The sequence below is a fragment of the Oncorhynchus clarkii genome, chromosome 6, assembly GCF_045791955.1.
Source record: "Oncorhynchus clarkii lewisi isolate Uvic-CL-2024 chromosome 6, UVic_Ocla_1.0, whole genome shotgun sequence".
Classification (NCBI taxonomy): Eukaryota; Metazoa; Chordata; class Actinopteri; order Salmoniformes; family Salmonidae; genus Oncorhynchus; species Oncorhynchus clarkii.
Genome location: NC_092152.1, coordinates 37,484,228 through 37,502,627, shown reverse-complemented (window position 1 = coordinate 37,502,627; position 18,400 = coordinate 37,484,228). Strand labels below are relative to the sequence as shown.

Genomic DNA, 18,400 nt, shown 5'->3' with positions numbered 1-18,400 from the left:
AGCCGCTCGGATTGGAGAGGAGGCTGAGCATGTGTTAAGCTTTCCTGAATAATTGGGCCTGCTGGGAGCATATGTGGCCACATTATTATAGGACAACTTGGGAGAATGATGATGTGAAACAGACAGCATATTCAGTATCAGAAGTAAAAATACAGCCAGACTGTTACTGTGTCTTTCTAGACCTTATAAACTGTTGAGTGGACCCACAACTGGCCTGTTATTCAAATTCCATTTTCACTTCAGCCTAGAGTTGGCTATAGAATGTTGTACTCACTTTTAAACAATAATGCAATTATTAATTGCATTGTGATGTTGTAGGCTAATCTAGGTAGAATCATTGTATTGTCCCTAAACAAGATCAACAGGGGAGATTTTAGCTGTGTGTCTCATGTCTTCACTGTTCTTTCATGCGCAATGATGCACCTGGCTTCTGCACTGCCTATCAGCTATTGTAATGCGACGCTACTGGCGGCAGAGAAGTCAGGCGCAGGAGAGCGGAAACGGATTCACAACGGTTGTGTCTAATAACCATAAACCACCGTCAACAGAATAATGCAATAGATGGGTCAAACAAAACCCAGTAAATACCAGCATACCGTGCACAAGCACTACAACAAACAATTACGGACAAGGACATGGGGGGGAACAGAGGGTTAAATACACAACATGTACTTGATGAAATTGGAACCAGGTGTGATGGAAGACAAGACAAAACCAATGGAAAATGAAAAGTGGATCGGCGATGGCTAGAAGGTCGGTGACGTCAACCGCCGAATGCCGCCGAACAAGGAGAGGGACCAACTTCGGCGGAAGTCGTGACAGCTATTCCTATTTGCTCCTGTCGATTCATATAAAAAAAAATGATGCAGACTTGAATGTTTTTATGTGTGTTATGATTGCTCGTTGGCCTATTTCAGATCTGGACAATTATCCACCTACCACTATTGTCACTATGAATGGTGGATAGAAGGCAGGATAGACCGTTAGACTGTTAGAATATACTGTGGTATAGTAAAAATTTGCACACGGAAAAGCACAATGCATATGGGAAGTACCAAAACACCTTCCTTTCTATTGGGGAGGCGCATGCAAGCGGATGAGGAAATGTGTCTATGATGGAATAAATTATAAATTAAAACCTCCAAAGGAGCAAATGTAAACCTATTTTGGACCCCCCCCCCTTAGTAAATTGTGATCTGTCCCTAATCCATCCACTGGGTGAATGTTCCCAATGTGAATTAACAAGAGACAGGATGTTTTCAAGCACATTTAGATGTCCAAATGTCTCTTTAAAGGCCAACTCTAGTACCAGTTCCACTCAAGTACTCTACCTCATATCTCAATTCACTCAGTGGCATTTCTCGTTATCCCAGTTCAGACCCAGTTCCTTTCATGTTATCATTCTTCCTAGTCTCCTAACGTACATGTAAAAGATGTCAATCCCAGTCCTCAACCAGTAGCCTACCTCCCTGTGTGTGCCAGCTCCTCTCCCAGTTCGTGAGCCACTGGCATCTCCTCATCCTCAGCGTGGCCTCCACTTCCTCCCGCCGTACCGTTCGGCTGACCCAGCTCATTCAGAGAGTGCACTGACTTCCTGTAAACACAGGGAATACACACAGGAAGAGAGGGAAGGGAAGTGTTGATGACAGAAATACTGAGAAGGACCTCATATCTGGGTCTTAGAGGTGACTTTTTTTAAATGTGGGGAAATGATTAGGTAATGGAACTAACATAGATTAAACTAGATTATAAAACCTAAATATGACTCCAACCTCTTGTCAGCCGTGGGCACCTTCTTAGGTGGCTCGATACGGATTTTGGGGTCCCACTCGCCGGGCGGCAGCACAATCACCTCATCCAAGAACTCATCTATACCAGCAATCAGATCTTCTCGATCTCTAGCCTTGTACGCCACATCACTAAAGAGCTGGGGCGGGTGAGAGAGAAAGAGAAATTATTACTATTATTACTATTAGTAATGGGATACAAATCCTGGGAACTGTTCCTAATTTATGACCATGGTGGGACTCTGTTTAAAACACCTGTCTTTTATGGTGAAATAACAGGCTGTTGCCTGTCTGACATTCAATGTTTTTTCCCCATGATAGTGACAGGAGAGGCTGACCGTTACCAACAGCAAGCCATGGTGGCCTCATTATCAGTATGTGAAGTCCACACATTTTTGGCTGACTCAAGTTGCCAGACAATCAAGCCTGTATTTCCATGTCATCTGTATTCAAGAAAAAAAAGGAAGCATTGACAGACACTTACGTCATCCACCATTAGAGTAGCTATGGCTCGACCGATCTGATTATAGGACTTGGCTTTTCCTGTGGGCCCCAACAGAATAAACAGGAATCTGTGGTAGTGTGGGGAAAAAGGTACCTCAACAATGGCTCACAAAATGTCAAAAGATGTGCTCGCTTGGGCATGAGAACAGACGCAAAGGAGAAAGTAAGGCAGCAACTATTTACAGTATGTGTAAAGTATGTTAGACCACAGACCACATTTTGTACATTTTTGTCATTTAGCAGAAACTTATCCAGTGCGACTTACAGTCAGTGCATTCAACCAAGGTTAGATTAGGTAGTGTGGATAAAATAGACACCTCAAAAATGGTTTAGGGCTCACAAAATACATTTGCATGGGTATAAGAACAAATACGGAGAAAAAGACGAGAGACAGACAAAAAGAGAGAGAGAGAGCGAGAGAAACACACAGATAGACAGAGAGGAGTAAAGGGTAATATGAATAGACATGGTAATGTGTCAGACAGGCAGGCAGACAGCCATTACCTGGTGGGCACAGGAACCTCTGTAAGTCCTCCCAGAGTGGTGGCCTGTGCCAGGCGGACAAAGGCTACAAAGGGTTTATCCAGGAAGTCCACCTCACCCACTAGCACATTTGATGCCTCAGCATCTCTAGGGATCTTTTTCATGAACTTATTCCTTAGCTATGGAGGGAGGGAGGGAGTCAAAAATAGTTGATACATCGTGGCATATACTGTAGGGTATGGACACTGGATTTCTTGTCAGCATAACTGACAAAACACATTTGAGGTGAAATTGCATCATATCTTCAAGTTCAAATCCTAGTTTTTTTTTATATACCCAGATAAATATCACTATATGACACTAATAAATTATTCAAATATGACAGTGAAACCATACAATATGTGCATATAATAGATTTATCCTTCTTGACATTGTCATTGTGCTCTAACAATGCCTTTAGGCTTCTATCTATCCACTCCATGATCTGTTTGAAAAACATAATTACATTTCACCTCACTGCTCTTCTGGCAGCATATGTTTTTGCTGGATAACAAAATTGGTCTCTGAGCGTCAATTCTAATTAATGTAGCCTGGGACTTGAATGTGTGAAGGAAACGTGGCCAACGGTATCACTAGCACACTGGTACATGATTTACTGTATGTATGTATACCCCTACGTGTAGTATAAACCACTCAACCATAGACTAAACAGTGAGGGTAGTTTAAAAACATTGGGATAGCCTGGAAGCCAGTCTGTTTTTGCGTTACGCTAGCCAAATAGATGCAGAAACAGTCAAGTACCCAGAGATGTATTAATTTGCATATCTACTGAGTTAAACCCGACGTATTTGTCCAGAACATTATCTCAAGACAATTATTTGGGCATAAAAATTGTCAGAGGCATTCGTTTTAACCCAATGCTTAGCACAACACGCCTGACCCATCCTCCATCATTCACAGCATAATAACCCTGCTAACAATGGAATTAAAGAGAGTTCGTCTGTCTCACTGGGTTTGAATTCTCCTTTTAAAGAAGAATTCTCCTAAGAAAAGACTGAATTGTGAAGCAGCCTGCTCCCAACTGCTCTGTGACACCAACACTAAAACGAACCCAATCAAATATTTTATGAGAATTATAACAATGCTGACTCTCATCGGGTTCCCATGGCAACAATGAAATACAACTGCAATACAAATCCTCTGCAGCATACAGCTGCTTGCCACACTTAATTCAAATGTACATGTCAAATTCAGCACATTTACTGGTTAAATGGATATTGAAAATTCGGCACAAACACATACTGTATGTATACACAAACTCAACACGTTTTGCCATTGCAAAAGAAGGAATATGAATTCCTACAAACACTCTGGTTGCAATTCAATCAAACATCGTTGCGGAAAACTAATGTAATTTCTGCACAGAGGAAGTGCACATTTTAAGTAATGTAACTACCCTAAATTAACTTAGATTATAAGACCTAAATTATTTTATGACAATAATTCTATAAAACCTGCAGTTTCGCTCTGCAAGGATGTTTGAATGAATTGAGCCTGCTGAGTTGTAATGTTGCATTAGTGGGTCACCTGGTCTGTGCTCAGAGTGTCTGCAATGTCATTCATACTCCTACTATGGGCATGACCTGTAAAGCAACACAGTACATGTGAACAATTGATCATATCAATGTTGAGGATATGAAGAGTGTTCTATGTATCAAAGACACGTGCAAATCAACTGAGTTTTTCTTTTTCAAATGAAATGAATTCATGACCTGAAGAAGATTACATATTATCACTTCTCCTCTGGATTTTTTTAACAAGCAGGTGCTGCTGAGTATGGCTGGGGAGGAGGCCAGGAGGGGTCAATGCTCCCCTTTGGACTCCGAGTTTATTTTATTTTTTTAACACCTGTAACTGCAATTTCCTGCAATCTAGAGCAAAAGATGGCCTTATATGATAACAAATAAAGTAAAAATACAGTACCAGTCAAAAGTGTGGACACGCCTACTCATTCAAGGGTTTTTATTTATTTGTACTATTTTCTACATTTTATAATAATAGCGAAGACATCAAAACTATGAAATAACACATATGGAATCATGTAGTAACCAAAAAAGTGTTAAACAAATCAAAATATATGTAATATTTTAGATTCTTCAAAGTTGCCACCCTTTGCCTTGACGGCAGCTTTGCACATGCTTGGCATTCTCTCAACCAGCTTCACCTGGAATGCTTTTCCAACAGTCTTGAAGGAGTTCCCACATATGCTGAGCACTTGTTGGCTGCATTTCCTTCACTCTGCGGTCCAACTCATCCCAAACCAACTCAATTGCGTTTAGGTCGGGTGATTGCGGAGGCCAGGTGATCTGATGCAGCACTCCATCACTCTCCTTCTTGGCCAAAATGTCCTTACACAGCCTGGAGGTGTGTTTTGGGTCATTGTCCTGTTGAAAAACAAATGATAGTCCCACTAAGCGCAAACCAGATGGGATGAAGTATTGCTGCAGAATGCTGTGGTCGCCATGCTGTTTAAGTGTGCCTTGAATTCTAAATAAATCACTGACTATGTCACCAGCAAAGCACCCCCACACCATCACACCTCCTCCTCCATGCTTCACAGTGGAAATCACACATGCGGAGATCATCCGTTCATCTACTCCGCATCTCACAAAGACACAGAGGAACCAAAAATCTCAAATTTGGACTCATAAGATCAAAGGACAGATTTCCACCGATCTAATGTCCAATGCTTGTGTTTCTTGGCCCAAGCAAGTTTATTCTTCTTATTGGTGTCCTTTAGTAGTGGTTTCTTTGCAGCAATTCGACCATGAAGGCCTGATTCACACAGTCCCCTCTGAACAGTTGATGTTGAGATATGTCTGTTACTTGAACTCTGTGAAGCATTTATTTGGGCTGCAATCTGAGGTGCAGCAGAGGTAACTCTGAGTCTTCCTTTCCTGTGGTGGTCCTCATGAGAGCCAGTTTTATCATAGCGCTTGATGTGTTTTGCGACTGCACTAGAGGAAACTTTCAAAGTTCTTCTTGTCTTAAAGTAATGATTGACTGTTGTTTCACTTTGTTTATTTAAGCTGTTCTTGCCATAATATGGACTTGGTCTTTACCAAATAGGGTAAAGACCAATCTATTTGTGTGTTGTTGTGTTGTGACCTACCTTGTCACAACACAACTGATTGGCTCAAACAGATTAAGGAAAGAAATTTCACAACTAACTTTAAAAAAAAACTTTTAACAAGGGACACCTGTTAATTGAAACGCATTCCAGGTGACTACCTCATGAAGCTGGTTAAGAGAATGCCAAGGGTGTGCAAAGCTGTCAAGGCAAAGGGTGGCTACCTTGAAGAATATAAAATATAACATATATTTTGATTTGTTTAACACTTTCTTGGTTACTACATGATTCTGTGTTATTTCATAGTTTGGATGTCTTCACTATTATTCTACAATGTAGAAAATAGTCAAAATAAAGAAAACCCTTAGAATGAGTAGGTGTGTCCAAACTTTTGACTGGTACTGTATATTTTTTACGCCTCTCGTACATTCTTTAGGGAGGACCCTGTAGTATTCTATATCGCTTCAAACACATCTAAAAAGAGAGCGGCAAATAATTTGATATTAAAAGCTGCAATATGTCACTGTTTGGGTGACCCGACCAAATTCACATAGAAATGTATGTTCTAGATCTGTTAGTCTCATTGAAAACAAGTTTCTATGTGCTATATGCTTCCCGTTCTTAGGTTTTGTTTTTGTGTCTTTTACTTTTGGTTTTGTACACCAGCTTCAAACAGCTGAAAATACTATATTTTCAGTTATGGAAAATATATTTCAAAGCGTTTAGATGGAACAATGATTCTCTACACTATACTTGCTTGTTTTGTCATATAAACTGAAATTAAGCAAACTATTAGAATTTTAGCCACTAGGAAATGGAGGAGCGATTTCTGCAGAGTGCATCTTAAAGAGCGATACAAGAAGTCACAGGAAGAGTGCGTGAAAGAAAGAGAAAAAGAAACAGACAGGCTCTAGAAAGATGATGAGAGAGAGACTCACGCAGACGACCATAGCCTCCTGATTTCATGCGTAGGTCCTCTGTGGAGCGGTTGAATGCGGCCGCTGCCCCTGGACTACGAGCTGAGGAGGAAATTCAAGTAAGGAAGACAGGAGACTGTTTAAGGAGATAGACTATAATTTATCCTTGGGGATAAAGTTTATTTAATTCAACTGAATAAAACTGAAAGGACTGCATACATTTTTTGTGGTTGATAATTTGCAATTAAAGAAAGTATAAGAAAGCCTGTGCAGTGGGCATAATATATATATTTATGTGTATACGTAGGCTACAAATTTAAACCTTCGGCAGTACTATAATGTGTATAGGGATACCGATGGCCATTCTTGACCATAGAGCAGAGGGACACTCACGGGCACCACCACCGCTGGCCTTGCCCATGTCAGCCAGAGAGCGGTGGATGGGCTTTTTGGTCTGGTGCCTGTGCTTCCTCAGGAGGACAAAGCTGATCTTCTCTCTCAGGTCAGGAGACAACATGCCCTCGTCTATCTGCCGCTCAATGATTTCATCTGCAGGATAACGTTGTCTTAGTACTGTTTGTAGTATCACTCACAACCAACAGTTAATTTCCTTGTTGGTACCATAATACCTTTCCTGTCAACTACTGGATGCTGCTAGCATCACTGAAATACACTGCACACACTAGGCTAACTGTTCTTAGAAGGGGTAAAAACTCTGCTTGTCATTTGTGACAGAGACTTGAAATTGTTAACAGTACTATCTCTAAACATTAGGTAAGAATCACACAACACTTATTTGGCATGTGTAACAGTATAGACTTTACGTCCGTCCCCTCGCCCCGACCTGGGCGCAAACCAGGGACGCTCTGCACACATCAACAGTCACCCTCAAAGCATTGTTACCCATCGCTCCACAAAAGCCGAGGCCCTTGCAGAGCAAGGGGAACCACTACTTCAAGGTCTCAGAGCAAGTGACGTCACCGACTGAAACGCTATTAGCGCGCACCACCGCTAACTAGCTAGCCATTTCACATCGGCTACACATGCATTAGTGCTCTGTAAAGGGGAATTTGTGATGCTCACCAACTATCTGAGGCAGTGAGTATCCCTCCAGATCCAGCACCACAGTGCCGGTCTGTAGACAGGTCCTGAGCTCAAACAGACTGTGCAGGGACAGGGTGGACACATGGGGCTTGCTCCACCTCTCCCCTCCGTCCTCTACCTTCTCCTCAAACTTCACCCACCTGGACCCCAGGTCAGAAAGAGGGCATGAGTTGGAAGGGACAAATCCTCACGTCAAAGCTGGTATGATGTAAACACTGACTGCTTGTCTTGGGAATGACACATGCTAACAATCAGACATTTATTCATCATGAATGCCATAATAAACATGAAATGCGTGACAAAATTGGTGGGTTCTGGAATGACATCCGTCTATGCTAAAGGAATAGGATAATTTGTTCTATGAAATGTATTTTTGGTATCACCATACGCACGTTAAAATATAAATGAGTCTACAATACAGGTGACTCAGAAGTTCATAGCTATAACTATAACATAGACCGTCAACTTCTTGGCATGAACTTGACAGACTTGATATTGGCTGTCAAGGCTGGCTTTTGGCGTGCATTTCTATTATGCGTCTGTATGTCTGTGTGTGTGTAATTTATGGGTCAGAAGTCACCTAGCAGACTCTTTCCACTCCAGCTCGTCCCCGTCCTGCTGCAGCGTGTCCATCTCAGTGAAGAGGGTGGGGTTGGGCATGTCATCATCCTCTCCCAGGATATAGCGGAGACGCTCCGCTGCAGGGGACACTGGGGCAAACACACACACGTCAGACATCATCACTGCTTGACAGACTCATATTTACTCTGGAGAATTTTTGACTTTTATGGCTCTGAAATATAAACATGCTTAATCTCTTCCCTGTGAGCCCACTTATTAAGCGGGGAGTTTCAAGTAGTGGTGCAACAACAGATGGTGATGATTACATTTCCTAATATTTAAAAGGTCAAGCTGAATATTTCATTTTTTTTACTGGGTTGTTATAATTCCTCACAGACAGGGATGAAGGGGTGGTAAACTGAAAAATGAAGCTGATCAATTGGATCAGCAAGTTTTAAAAAAACGTGTGTGTTAGAAGTGTTAGAAGTGTTAGAACCGTTTCGATGTTAGCGACTTATTTGGGTTGATTTATGAAAGATATAGAAATCTATTGAGAATGCTTATTATTGTAGAGGAATGTATGTAAACTGTTCATTATGTTATAATATACAGTATGTATATTAGAAGCCTTTTATGGATGCTATTGTGACACCAGGTGGACACCTATGGTTGACCTGTAAGAATAGAGAATGAGGGGTTATGGGTAAAAATGGTGTCAGTAACTCATTAGGACAGGTGATGGCGCTTGATGGAAGACACCTAGTAGAGCTATAGTTTTCTACTTATGTAGTCACAAAGATTCCAGATGATAAAATGCCACATCTATGGAAACCTATAAGGAACCAAACCTGTATTTAGGTGTTTATAGAAGTGGCCATTTAGAATAATGAACCCTAGCCACTACATGTCAATACATTTGGCAGCAAATATAGCTGTGAGTCTTTCTGGGTAAGTCTCTATGAGCTTTGCACACCTGGATCGTACAATATTTGCACATTATTCTTTAAAAATTCTTCAAGATATGTGAAGTTGGTTGTTGATCATTTCTAGACAGTTATTTTCAAATCTTGCCATAGATTTTCAAGCCGATTTAAGTCAAAACTGTAACTAGGCCACATAAGAATAGGGCTGTTGCAGTGACAGTATTACCATCACACCGGGAGTCATGACCGCAGTAAAATTTCACGCGAGTTAAGGTAATCTCTTATGCACTCAGGACATGCATTGGATAGTACCCTAACCACCATCAGGTTGTTAATGGACTGGTACTCAGTGCTCTATTATCCCTCTAACCACTCTGACATCAAAGCAAATGTATCATGCTTTAAAAACTCACCTCACTGTGATGATCAATTTGAAGAAAGTTCGAAAGCAGGTTGAAACTGAGTGAAAAACAATGGTCGTTGCGGATGTTGTTTCAAAGTCTAACACAGCAAAACGAAATGGACAGCGCTTTCTAAGGTGATTATTAATTAAATACACCTCATGCATAGCCTATTGGAGCTTATGCATATGCATAGACTTGTGAGCCCAAGCACGAAAGAAAAACATGAATTTAAATTATTATTGTGATGCTGTTACACAATACATAACCTACAACATATTACGCATAGCAGAAAAGCACACAACAAAACTGCTTTAAGATGTCTTTGCTACAAACTTGGTCTAGCCTTTACTCCAAAAGTAAACAAATTTGAGTATTCGCCTTGAGTGTGGAATGTATTATTATGCACATTTGATGGATTGGTTACCTTACGGTACACTCCCAACATTTCTATCCAAGAGTCTGGGAGAGAACAGCCAGCCCTAGGGGATACTGTTAGTTCATTGATTTTGTAGGGCGGTTTACAATTAGAAATGGTAGTGAATTTGATTTTGAATAGCCTACTAGGGAAATTAGTATATTTTCATAATTAATGGGCAGACACCTTTAGCCACAGAATATCTCACCACCGTGCGTTTCCATCTCCTCCTTTCTCTCCTTTACAGTATTCCTTCGTTCTCCTTTATTCCTTCCACGAGCACGCAGTCAATAGTTTAGTGAAATATTTTCATTGCGAAAACATGCTACTATCGATGTTCGCGAACAGATTTCACTTGGTTTCCCAAATTAAGCACTGGGGTAGCTACAGGAACAGGGTTGGAGAGCCAATGGCATACAGAGTTTGGGCGGAATATCACCTCTCGCACAGCCAGAGCATGCTCATGTGTGAAGTGAAATAAGTGTTGTTACATTTATCAGCTGCTCACATTAAACACAGCTCCGCTATAAAACCGAAGTAGTCAATCTGGCATCATAAAAAAACGGACCTGCGGGGAAGCGCGCGGCCTCCATTTGATGTTGGAGTGCATTCAGATGACATATTAGCAAAGACAATATTAAATTCAGAATAGCATGATGGGTGGAAATATGATCACTTGATGAGAAAACATATGTGCAGCCTGAGGCAAGTAACAAACCACAAGCTTTTTTTTCGGACTTTCTCAAATTATCAATAGCCCATAGTGGCATCATGCAGACCATATATGTTTTGTTTTTCACAACTAACGTTGCCAAATAACTCTAAATATATAGTGCATTTGGAAACGATCTACACACAATACCCCATAATAACAAAGCAAAAAAAATGGTTTATAGACATTTTTGCAACTGTATAAAAAAACGGAAATGTCACATTTACATAAGTATTCAGACCCTTATGCAGTACTTTCTGGATGCATGTTTGGCAGCGATTACAGCCTCGAGTCTTCTTGGGTATGAAGCTACAAGCTTGACAAACCTGTATTTTGGGAGTTTCTCCCATTTTTCTCTGCAAATCCTCTCAAGCTCTGTAAGGTTGATCTTGGATCTCCAGAGATGTTCGATCGGGTTCAAGTCCAGGCTCTGGCTGGGTCACTCAAGGACATTCAGAGACTTGTCCCGATTCCACTCCTGCGTTGTCTTGACTGTGTGCTTAAGGTTGTTGTCCTGTTGGAAGGTGAACCTTCACACAAGTCTGAGGTTTTGAGAGCTCTGGAGCAGGTTTTCATCAAGGATCTCTCTGTACTTTGCTCCGTTCATCTTTTCCTCAATCCTGACTAGTCTCCCAGTCTCTGCCGCTGAAAAACATAAAATCAAAATCAAATCAAATGTTATTGGTCACATACACATGCTTAGCAGATGTTATTGCGAGTGTAGCGAAATGCTTGTTCTTCTAGTTCCGACAGTGCAGCAATATCTAACAAGTAATATCTAACAATTCCAAAACAGATACCTAATACACACATCTAAGTAAAGGAATTGATTAAGAATATATAAATATAAATATATGGATGAGCAATGACAGAGCGGCATAGGCTAAGATGAAATGGATAGAATACAGTATAAATTCCTGCGCCGACAGAGATGGCCGCCTCGCTTCGCGTTCCTAGGAAACTATGCAGTATTTTGTTTTTCTATGTGTTATTTCTTACATTGTTACCCCAGGAAATCTTAAATTTTATTACATACAGTCGGGAGGAACTATTGGATATAAGAGCAACGTCAACTCACCAACATTAAGACCAGGAATACGACTTTCCCGAAGTGGATCCTCTGTTTGGTCTACCACCCAGGACAATGGATCAGATCCCAGCCAACGACCCAAAACAAAGGCGACGCAGAAGGGGCAGACGGAGCGGTCTTCTGGTCAGGCACCGTAGATGGGCACACCGCGCACCGCTCCCGAACATACAACTCGCCAATGCCCAGTCTCTTGACAACAAGGTAGACGAAATCCGAGCAAGGGTTGCCTTCCAGAGAGACATCAGAGATTGTAACGTTCTTTGTTTCACGGAAACATGGCTCACTCGGGATACGTCATCAGAGTCGGTACAGCCACCTGGTTTCTTCACGCATCGCGCCGACAGAAACAAACATCTCTCTGGTAAGAAGAAGGGCGGGGGTGTATGCCTTATGATTAACGAGACGTGGTGTGATCATAACAACATAGAGGAACTCAAGTCCTTTTGTTCACCTGACCTAGAATTCCTTACAATCAAATGCCGACCGCATTATCTACTAAGATAATTCTCTTCGATCATAATCACAGTCGTGTATACCCCCCCCCCCCCCCCAAGCCTACACATCGACAGCCCTGAAATAAGTTCATTTGACTCTATGTAAGAGCTTAAGAGGTTCTTAGTCACCTCACTGACCAAGGCCCTTCTCCCCTGATTGCTCAGTTTGGCTGAGCGACCAGCTCTAGGAAGAGTCTTGGTGGTTCCAAACTTCTTCCATTTAAGAATGATGGAGGCCACCGTGTTATTGGGGACCTTCAATGCTGCAGACATTTTTTGGTACCCTTCCCCAGATCTGTGCCTGTATACAATCCTGTCTCTGAGCTCTACGGACAATTCCTTCGACCTCATGGCTTGGTTTTTGCTCTGACATGTACTGTTAACTGTGGAACCTTATAGACAGGTGTGGGCCTTTCCAAATCATGCCCAATCAATTGAATTTCCAATCCAGTTGTAGAAACATCTCAAGGATGATCAATGGAAACAGGCTGCAGCTGAACTCAATTTTGAGTCTCATGACAAAAGGTCTGAATACTTATGTAAATACGGTATTTCTGTTGTTTTTTTAATACATTTGTAAACATTTCTAAAAACCTGTTTTTGCTTTGTCATTATGGGGTATTGTGTGTAGATTGATGAGGAACATTTTATACTTCTTCCTATAAAATCATATAATATAAAATAATGGCATTGGACTTATAAGCATATACATGCCTACCACTTTGAATATACAAAACATTTTTGGGGGTGAAACAAACAAGAAATAAGACAAAAAAACTGAAAACTTGATTGCATAACGATTCACCCCCCCAAAGTCAATACTTTGTAGAGCCACCTTTTGCAGCAATTACAGCTGCAAGTCTCTTAAGGTATGTCTCTATAAGCTTGGCACATCTAGCCACTGGGATTTTTGCCCATTCTTCAAGGCAAAACTGCTCCAGCTCCTTCAAGTCGGATGAGTTCCGCTGGTGTACAGCAATCTTTACATCATACCACAGGTTCTCAATTGGATTGAGGTCTGGGCTTTGACAAGGCCATTCCAAGACATTTAAATGTTTCCCCTTAAACCATTCAACTGTTGCTTTAGCAGTATTCTTAGGGTCATTGACCTGCTGGAAGGTGAACCTTCGTCCCAGTCTCAAATCTCTTGAAGAATGAAACAGGTTTCCCTCAAGAATTTCCCTGTATTTAGCGCCATCCATCATTCCTTCAATTCTGACCAGTTTCCCAGTCCCTGCTGATGAAAAACATCCCCACAGCATGATGCTGCCACAGCCATGCTTCACTGTGGGAATGATGTTCTCTGGGTGATGAGAGGTGTTGGGTTTGCGCCAGACATAATGTTTTCCTTGATGGCCAATAAGCTCAATTTTAGTCTCATCTAACCAGAGTACCTTCTTCCATATGTTTGGGGAGTCTCCCACATGCCTTTTAGCGAACACCAAATGTGCTTGCTTATTTTTTTCATTAAGCAATGACTTTTTTTCTGGCCACTCTTCCGTAAGGCAAACTCTGTGGAGTTTACGGCTTAAAGTGGTCCTATGGACAGATACTCCAATCTCAGCTGTGGAGCTTTACAGCTCCTTCAGGGTAATCTTTGGGTTTCTTTGTTGCTTCTCTGGTTAATGCCCTCCTTGTTTGGTCCATGAGTTTTGGTGGGGGGCCCTCTCTTGGCAGGTTTGTTTTGGTGCCAGATTCTTTCAATTTTTTATGAATGTATTTAATGGTGCTCCGTGGGATGTTCAAAGTTTCGGATATTTTTTATAACCCAACCCTGATCTGTACTTCTCCACAACTTTGTCCCTGAACTGTTTGGAGAGATCCTTGGTCTTCATGGTGTCGCTTGCTTGGTGGTGCCCCTTGCTTAGTAGTGTTGCAGACTCTGGGGCCTTTCAGAACAGGAACTGAACAGATCTACTGAGATCATGTGACAGATCATGTGACACTTAGATTGCACACAGGTGGACTTTATTTAACTAATTATGTGACTTCTGAAGGTAGTTGGTTGCACCAGATCTGATTTAGGGGCTTCATAGCAAAGGGGGTGAATACATATGCATGCACCACTTTTCCGTTGTTTATTTTTTAGATTTTTTTTTAAACAAGTTTTTTATTTTAATTTCACTTTACCAATTTGGACTATTTTGTATATGTCCATTACATGAATTCCAAATAAAAATACATTTTAATTCCAGGTTGTAATGCAACAAAATAGGAAAAATGCCAAGGGGGGTGAATACTTTTGCAAGGGACTGTATTGCCAGCTAAATGAACAAGCCTACAGCCTATGGCATAGAGCATAGCCAGATAACATACAGTAGGCCAACTCATATTCTGTTCTTCTAAAATATATTTTCTTCATATAATAATATTTCTTTAGACCTGACTAAAATTAATGATGGATTTATTGAGATAAATTAATTTATTGGACTTTTTTAAATGTAGATATTCCAAAGGCGCACAGCTTGTCTGCATGGAGGCCTGGAGATGCTAAACTTGTTTATGTTAACTAACGATCAATTACCGTGAGACTGGCAGACTTTTGCATGACAGCTGACAAAATTTCATGACCCCCTACAACCCTACTCAGGAACATTCAATGTCGTCTTGGTAAGCAACTCCAGTGTATATTTGGCTTTCTGTTTTAGGTTATTGTCCTGTTGAAAGGTGAATTTGTCTCACAGTGTCTGTTGGAAAAAAGACTGAACCAGGTTTTCCTCTAGGATTTAACTTGTACTTAGCTCTATTCCCTTCCTTTTTATCCCCAAAAAACTCCCTAGTCCTTGCCGATGACAAACATACCCACAACATGATGCAGCCACCAGCATGCTTGAAAATATTAAGAGTGGTACTCAGTGATGTGTTGTAACACTTTGTATTCAGGACATAAAGTTCATTTCTTTGCCACATTTTTTGCATTTTACTTTAATGCATTATTGCAAACAGGATGCATGTTTTGGAATATTTTTTATTCTGCACAGGCTTCCTTTTTTTCATTCTGTCATTTAGGTTAGAATGCGCTGCAAGTCCTGCCTCTCCCATCTCCTCATTGGTTATACCCACGTGGGCAATTGAAAGATGAACTGAAGTCGGTTATGGTAATACACCTTATTATGAAAGTTAGTTGCCAATTGCCATATAAAGTCCAAAGCAGAAGAAGACTGGAAGGAGGAGAGATGACTAGAAACGATTTGGTTGACTATTTTACGTGTGGATTAATTATCGGAGTAGAGGACCTTGTACATTTCAGGTAAAATAACAACTCAATGTGTATACAAAGTAGGCTACTGACATTTGGTACATCAAAGTCAACTTAATTTCATATGTTACTTTGAAAAACCCTAACCAACTGTAAGCAACTCTAAGAAACTTGTAGACACAAACAGTTTACAAACACAGTTTGGCTGCTTTGTGTGGTGTATGGGGGTCTCTACCTTCTTGCTCTTTGTGCTGTTGTCTGTGCCCAATAATGTTGGTACCCTGTTTTGTGCTGCTATCATGTTGTGCTGCTGCCATGTTGTGTTGCTACCATGTTGTTGTCATGTTGTATTGCTACCATGCTGTGTTGTCATGTGTTGCTGCCATGCTACGATGTTGTCTTAGGTCTCTCTTTATGTAGTGTTGTGTTTTCTCTCTTGTCATGATGTGTGTTTTGTCCTATATTTTCATTTAATTACATTTTTAATCCCAACCCCCGTCCCCGCAGGAGGCCTTTTGCCTTTTGGTAGGCCATCATTGTAAATAATAATTTGTTCTTAACTAACTTGCCTAGTTAAATAAAGGTTAAATAAAAAAAACATATAAATAATATAAAATAGTAGTTTAATTCACACAAGAGATATTGGTTTACATCAAAATTATTTTTACTTTTCTTTATTTAAGGTTTCTAAGCTTTCATTGAGGGGTGGCAGGTAGCGTAGTGGTTACAGCGTTGGGCCAGTAACCAAAAAGTTGCTAGATCAAATCCCTGAGCTGATAAGGTAAAAATCTGTTTTTCTGTCCCCGAACCCACTGTTTCAAGGCCATCATTGTCAATAAGAATTTGTTCTTAACTGACTTGCCTAGTTAAATAAAATGTAATCTCCTAACACTTTATTGTCCTGAAGGTCTTTGTATTTACTCTCTCAAATATTAAAACTTATTGTTCCTATTATTATTGTATGTATAATAGCCCTCTGCTAAGATTGCAGCTGTGTAGGTGCCCTCTTAAATCAGCTAACAAGCTGACTGAAAATAACAACTGTGTATTCAAGCTATTGTGCTGCAGTGAACTCAATTACACCACATTGAGCAATGTGTACATCCTCACATAGTGAAAACATCCTCAATTCCATTCAACTAGCTGAGTGTTCTGGGTAAGGGATGCAATTCCAACTCCACCTGATTTATTTTATATTTTAGTCTCTCTATTTTGGTTACTGTAAGAGTCACAGATCCACTCCCCCAAACAAGACAACATTTGCAGTTTTCTCAAGGGAGATAACAGCTGGCTAGCGTTGTTATGATGCACTCAGCGTCACTGAAGTGTGATGTGACTCATTTGTGGAGTGAATGCAATGGTATCAAACAAATGGAAACCATGTGTTTAATGTGATCATGACATACATGCCTGTGATGTAATGTGTGATTAGACAGACAGACATTTCCATGTAAAAGTACCCAAGAGCGCCAACATGAAGTTCATAGGAGCATGTCAAATTGGGTGTCAAATGAAAATGCTAATAGTCTATATTTTTTGAGAAATTAAGGCATACATAACTCTTTCAACTATTTTCCATCCTAAAAATAAGAAATTAACAAAGGCTTTGATTTCTGGTCAAACAGGTGGAAAGGGGGTCTTACATTTCCTGCCTTCTGTAAGTTAAACAAACATTTCCGTGTGCCTTAATATTCCATTACCAGAAACCCACATATCTTTATGATATTTTCTGATTTCTCTCCTTCATGAGAAAGAAGGATAATGAAAGTTCACAGAAGTACCAAGTAAAGGTAGACGTATCAATTAGTTAGTGTTTTTACTGATTTAAATTGTGTTTATGAACTATTAAGTGATTAAAACAAATTGGTAAAAGAATTTCCCCAAAAAATTGGTAATGGAATTTTTGCAATTGAATTGGCTACAATGGAAAATCATAGCAGTCACAAACCACAGTTGGGTTCACAAGTTTGGACAGCACAGTACAGTACCATACAGTGCAGTACCATACAGTACAGTACCATACAGTGCAGTACCATACAGTGCAGTACCATACAGTACAGTACCATACAGTACAGTACCATACAGTGCAGTACCATACAGTGCAGTACCATACAGTACAGTACCATACAGTGCAGTACCATACAGTGCAGTACCATACAGTACAGTACCATACAGTGCAGTACCATACAGTACAGTACCATACAGTACAGTACCATACAGTGCAGTACCATACAGTACAGTACCATACAGTGCAGTACCATACAGTACAGTACCATACAGTGCAGTGCCATACAGTACAGTACCATACAGTACAGTACCATACAGTGCAGTACCATACAGTACAGTACCATACAGTACAGTGCCATACAGTACAGTACCATACAGTACAGTACCATACAGTACAGTACCATACAGTGCAGTACCATACAGTACAGTACCATACAGTGCAGTACCATACAGTGCAGTACCATACAGTACAGTACCATACAGTGCAGTACAGTACCATACAGTACAGTACCATACAGTACAGTACCATACAGTGCAGTACCATACAGTACAGTACCATACAGTACAGTACCATACAGTACAGTACCATACAGTACAGTACCATACAGTGCAGTACCATACAGTACAGTACCATACAGTGCAGTACCATACAGTACAGTACCATACAGTG

The 18,400-nt window shown here is 40.6% G+C and overlaps 1 protein-coding gene across 1 annotated transcript in view; it reads right to left on the bottom strand.

The window, feature by feature from the left end:
- LOC139411087 (electrogenic sodium bicarbonate cotransporter 4-like) overlaps positions 1-18,400 on the bottom strand; it is a 57,023-nt gene that overhangs the window by 21,681 nt on the left and 16,942 nt on the right. Inside the window, exons 3-11 of the mRNA XM_071156932.1 lie at positions 8,506-8,635; positions 7,905-8,065; positions 7,215-7,370; positions 6,843-6,923; positions 4,362-4,417; positions 2,796-2,953; positions 2,272-2,359; positions 1,773-1,927; positions 1,466-1,594 (exon numbers count right to left, since the gene is read on the bottom strand). Coding sequence (XP_071013033.1) covers positions 1,466-1,594; positions 1,773-1,927; positions 2,272-2,359; positions 2,796-2,953; positions 4,362-4,417; positions 6,843-6,923; positions 7,215-7,370; positions 7,905-8,065; positions 8,506-8,635 — 1,114 coding nt within the window. The remainder of the gene's footprint in view (positions 1-1,465; positions 1,595-1,772; positions 1,928-2,271; positions 2,360-2,795; positions 2,954-4,361; positions 4,418-6,842; positions 6,924-7,214; positions 7,371-7,904; positions 8,066-8,505; positions 8,636-18,400) is intronic.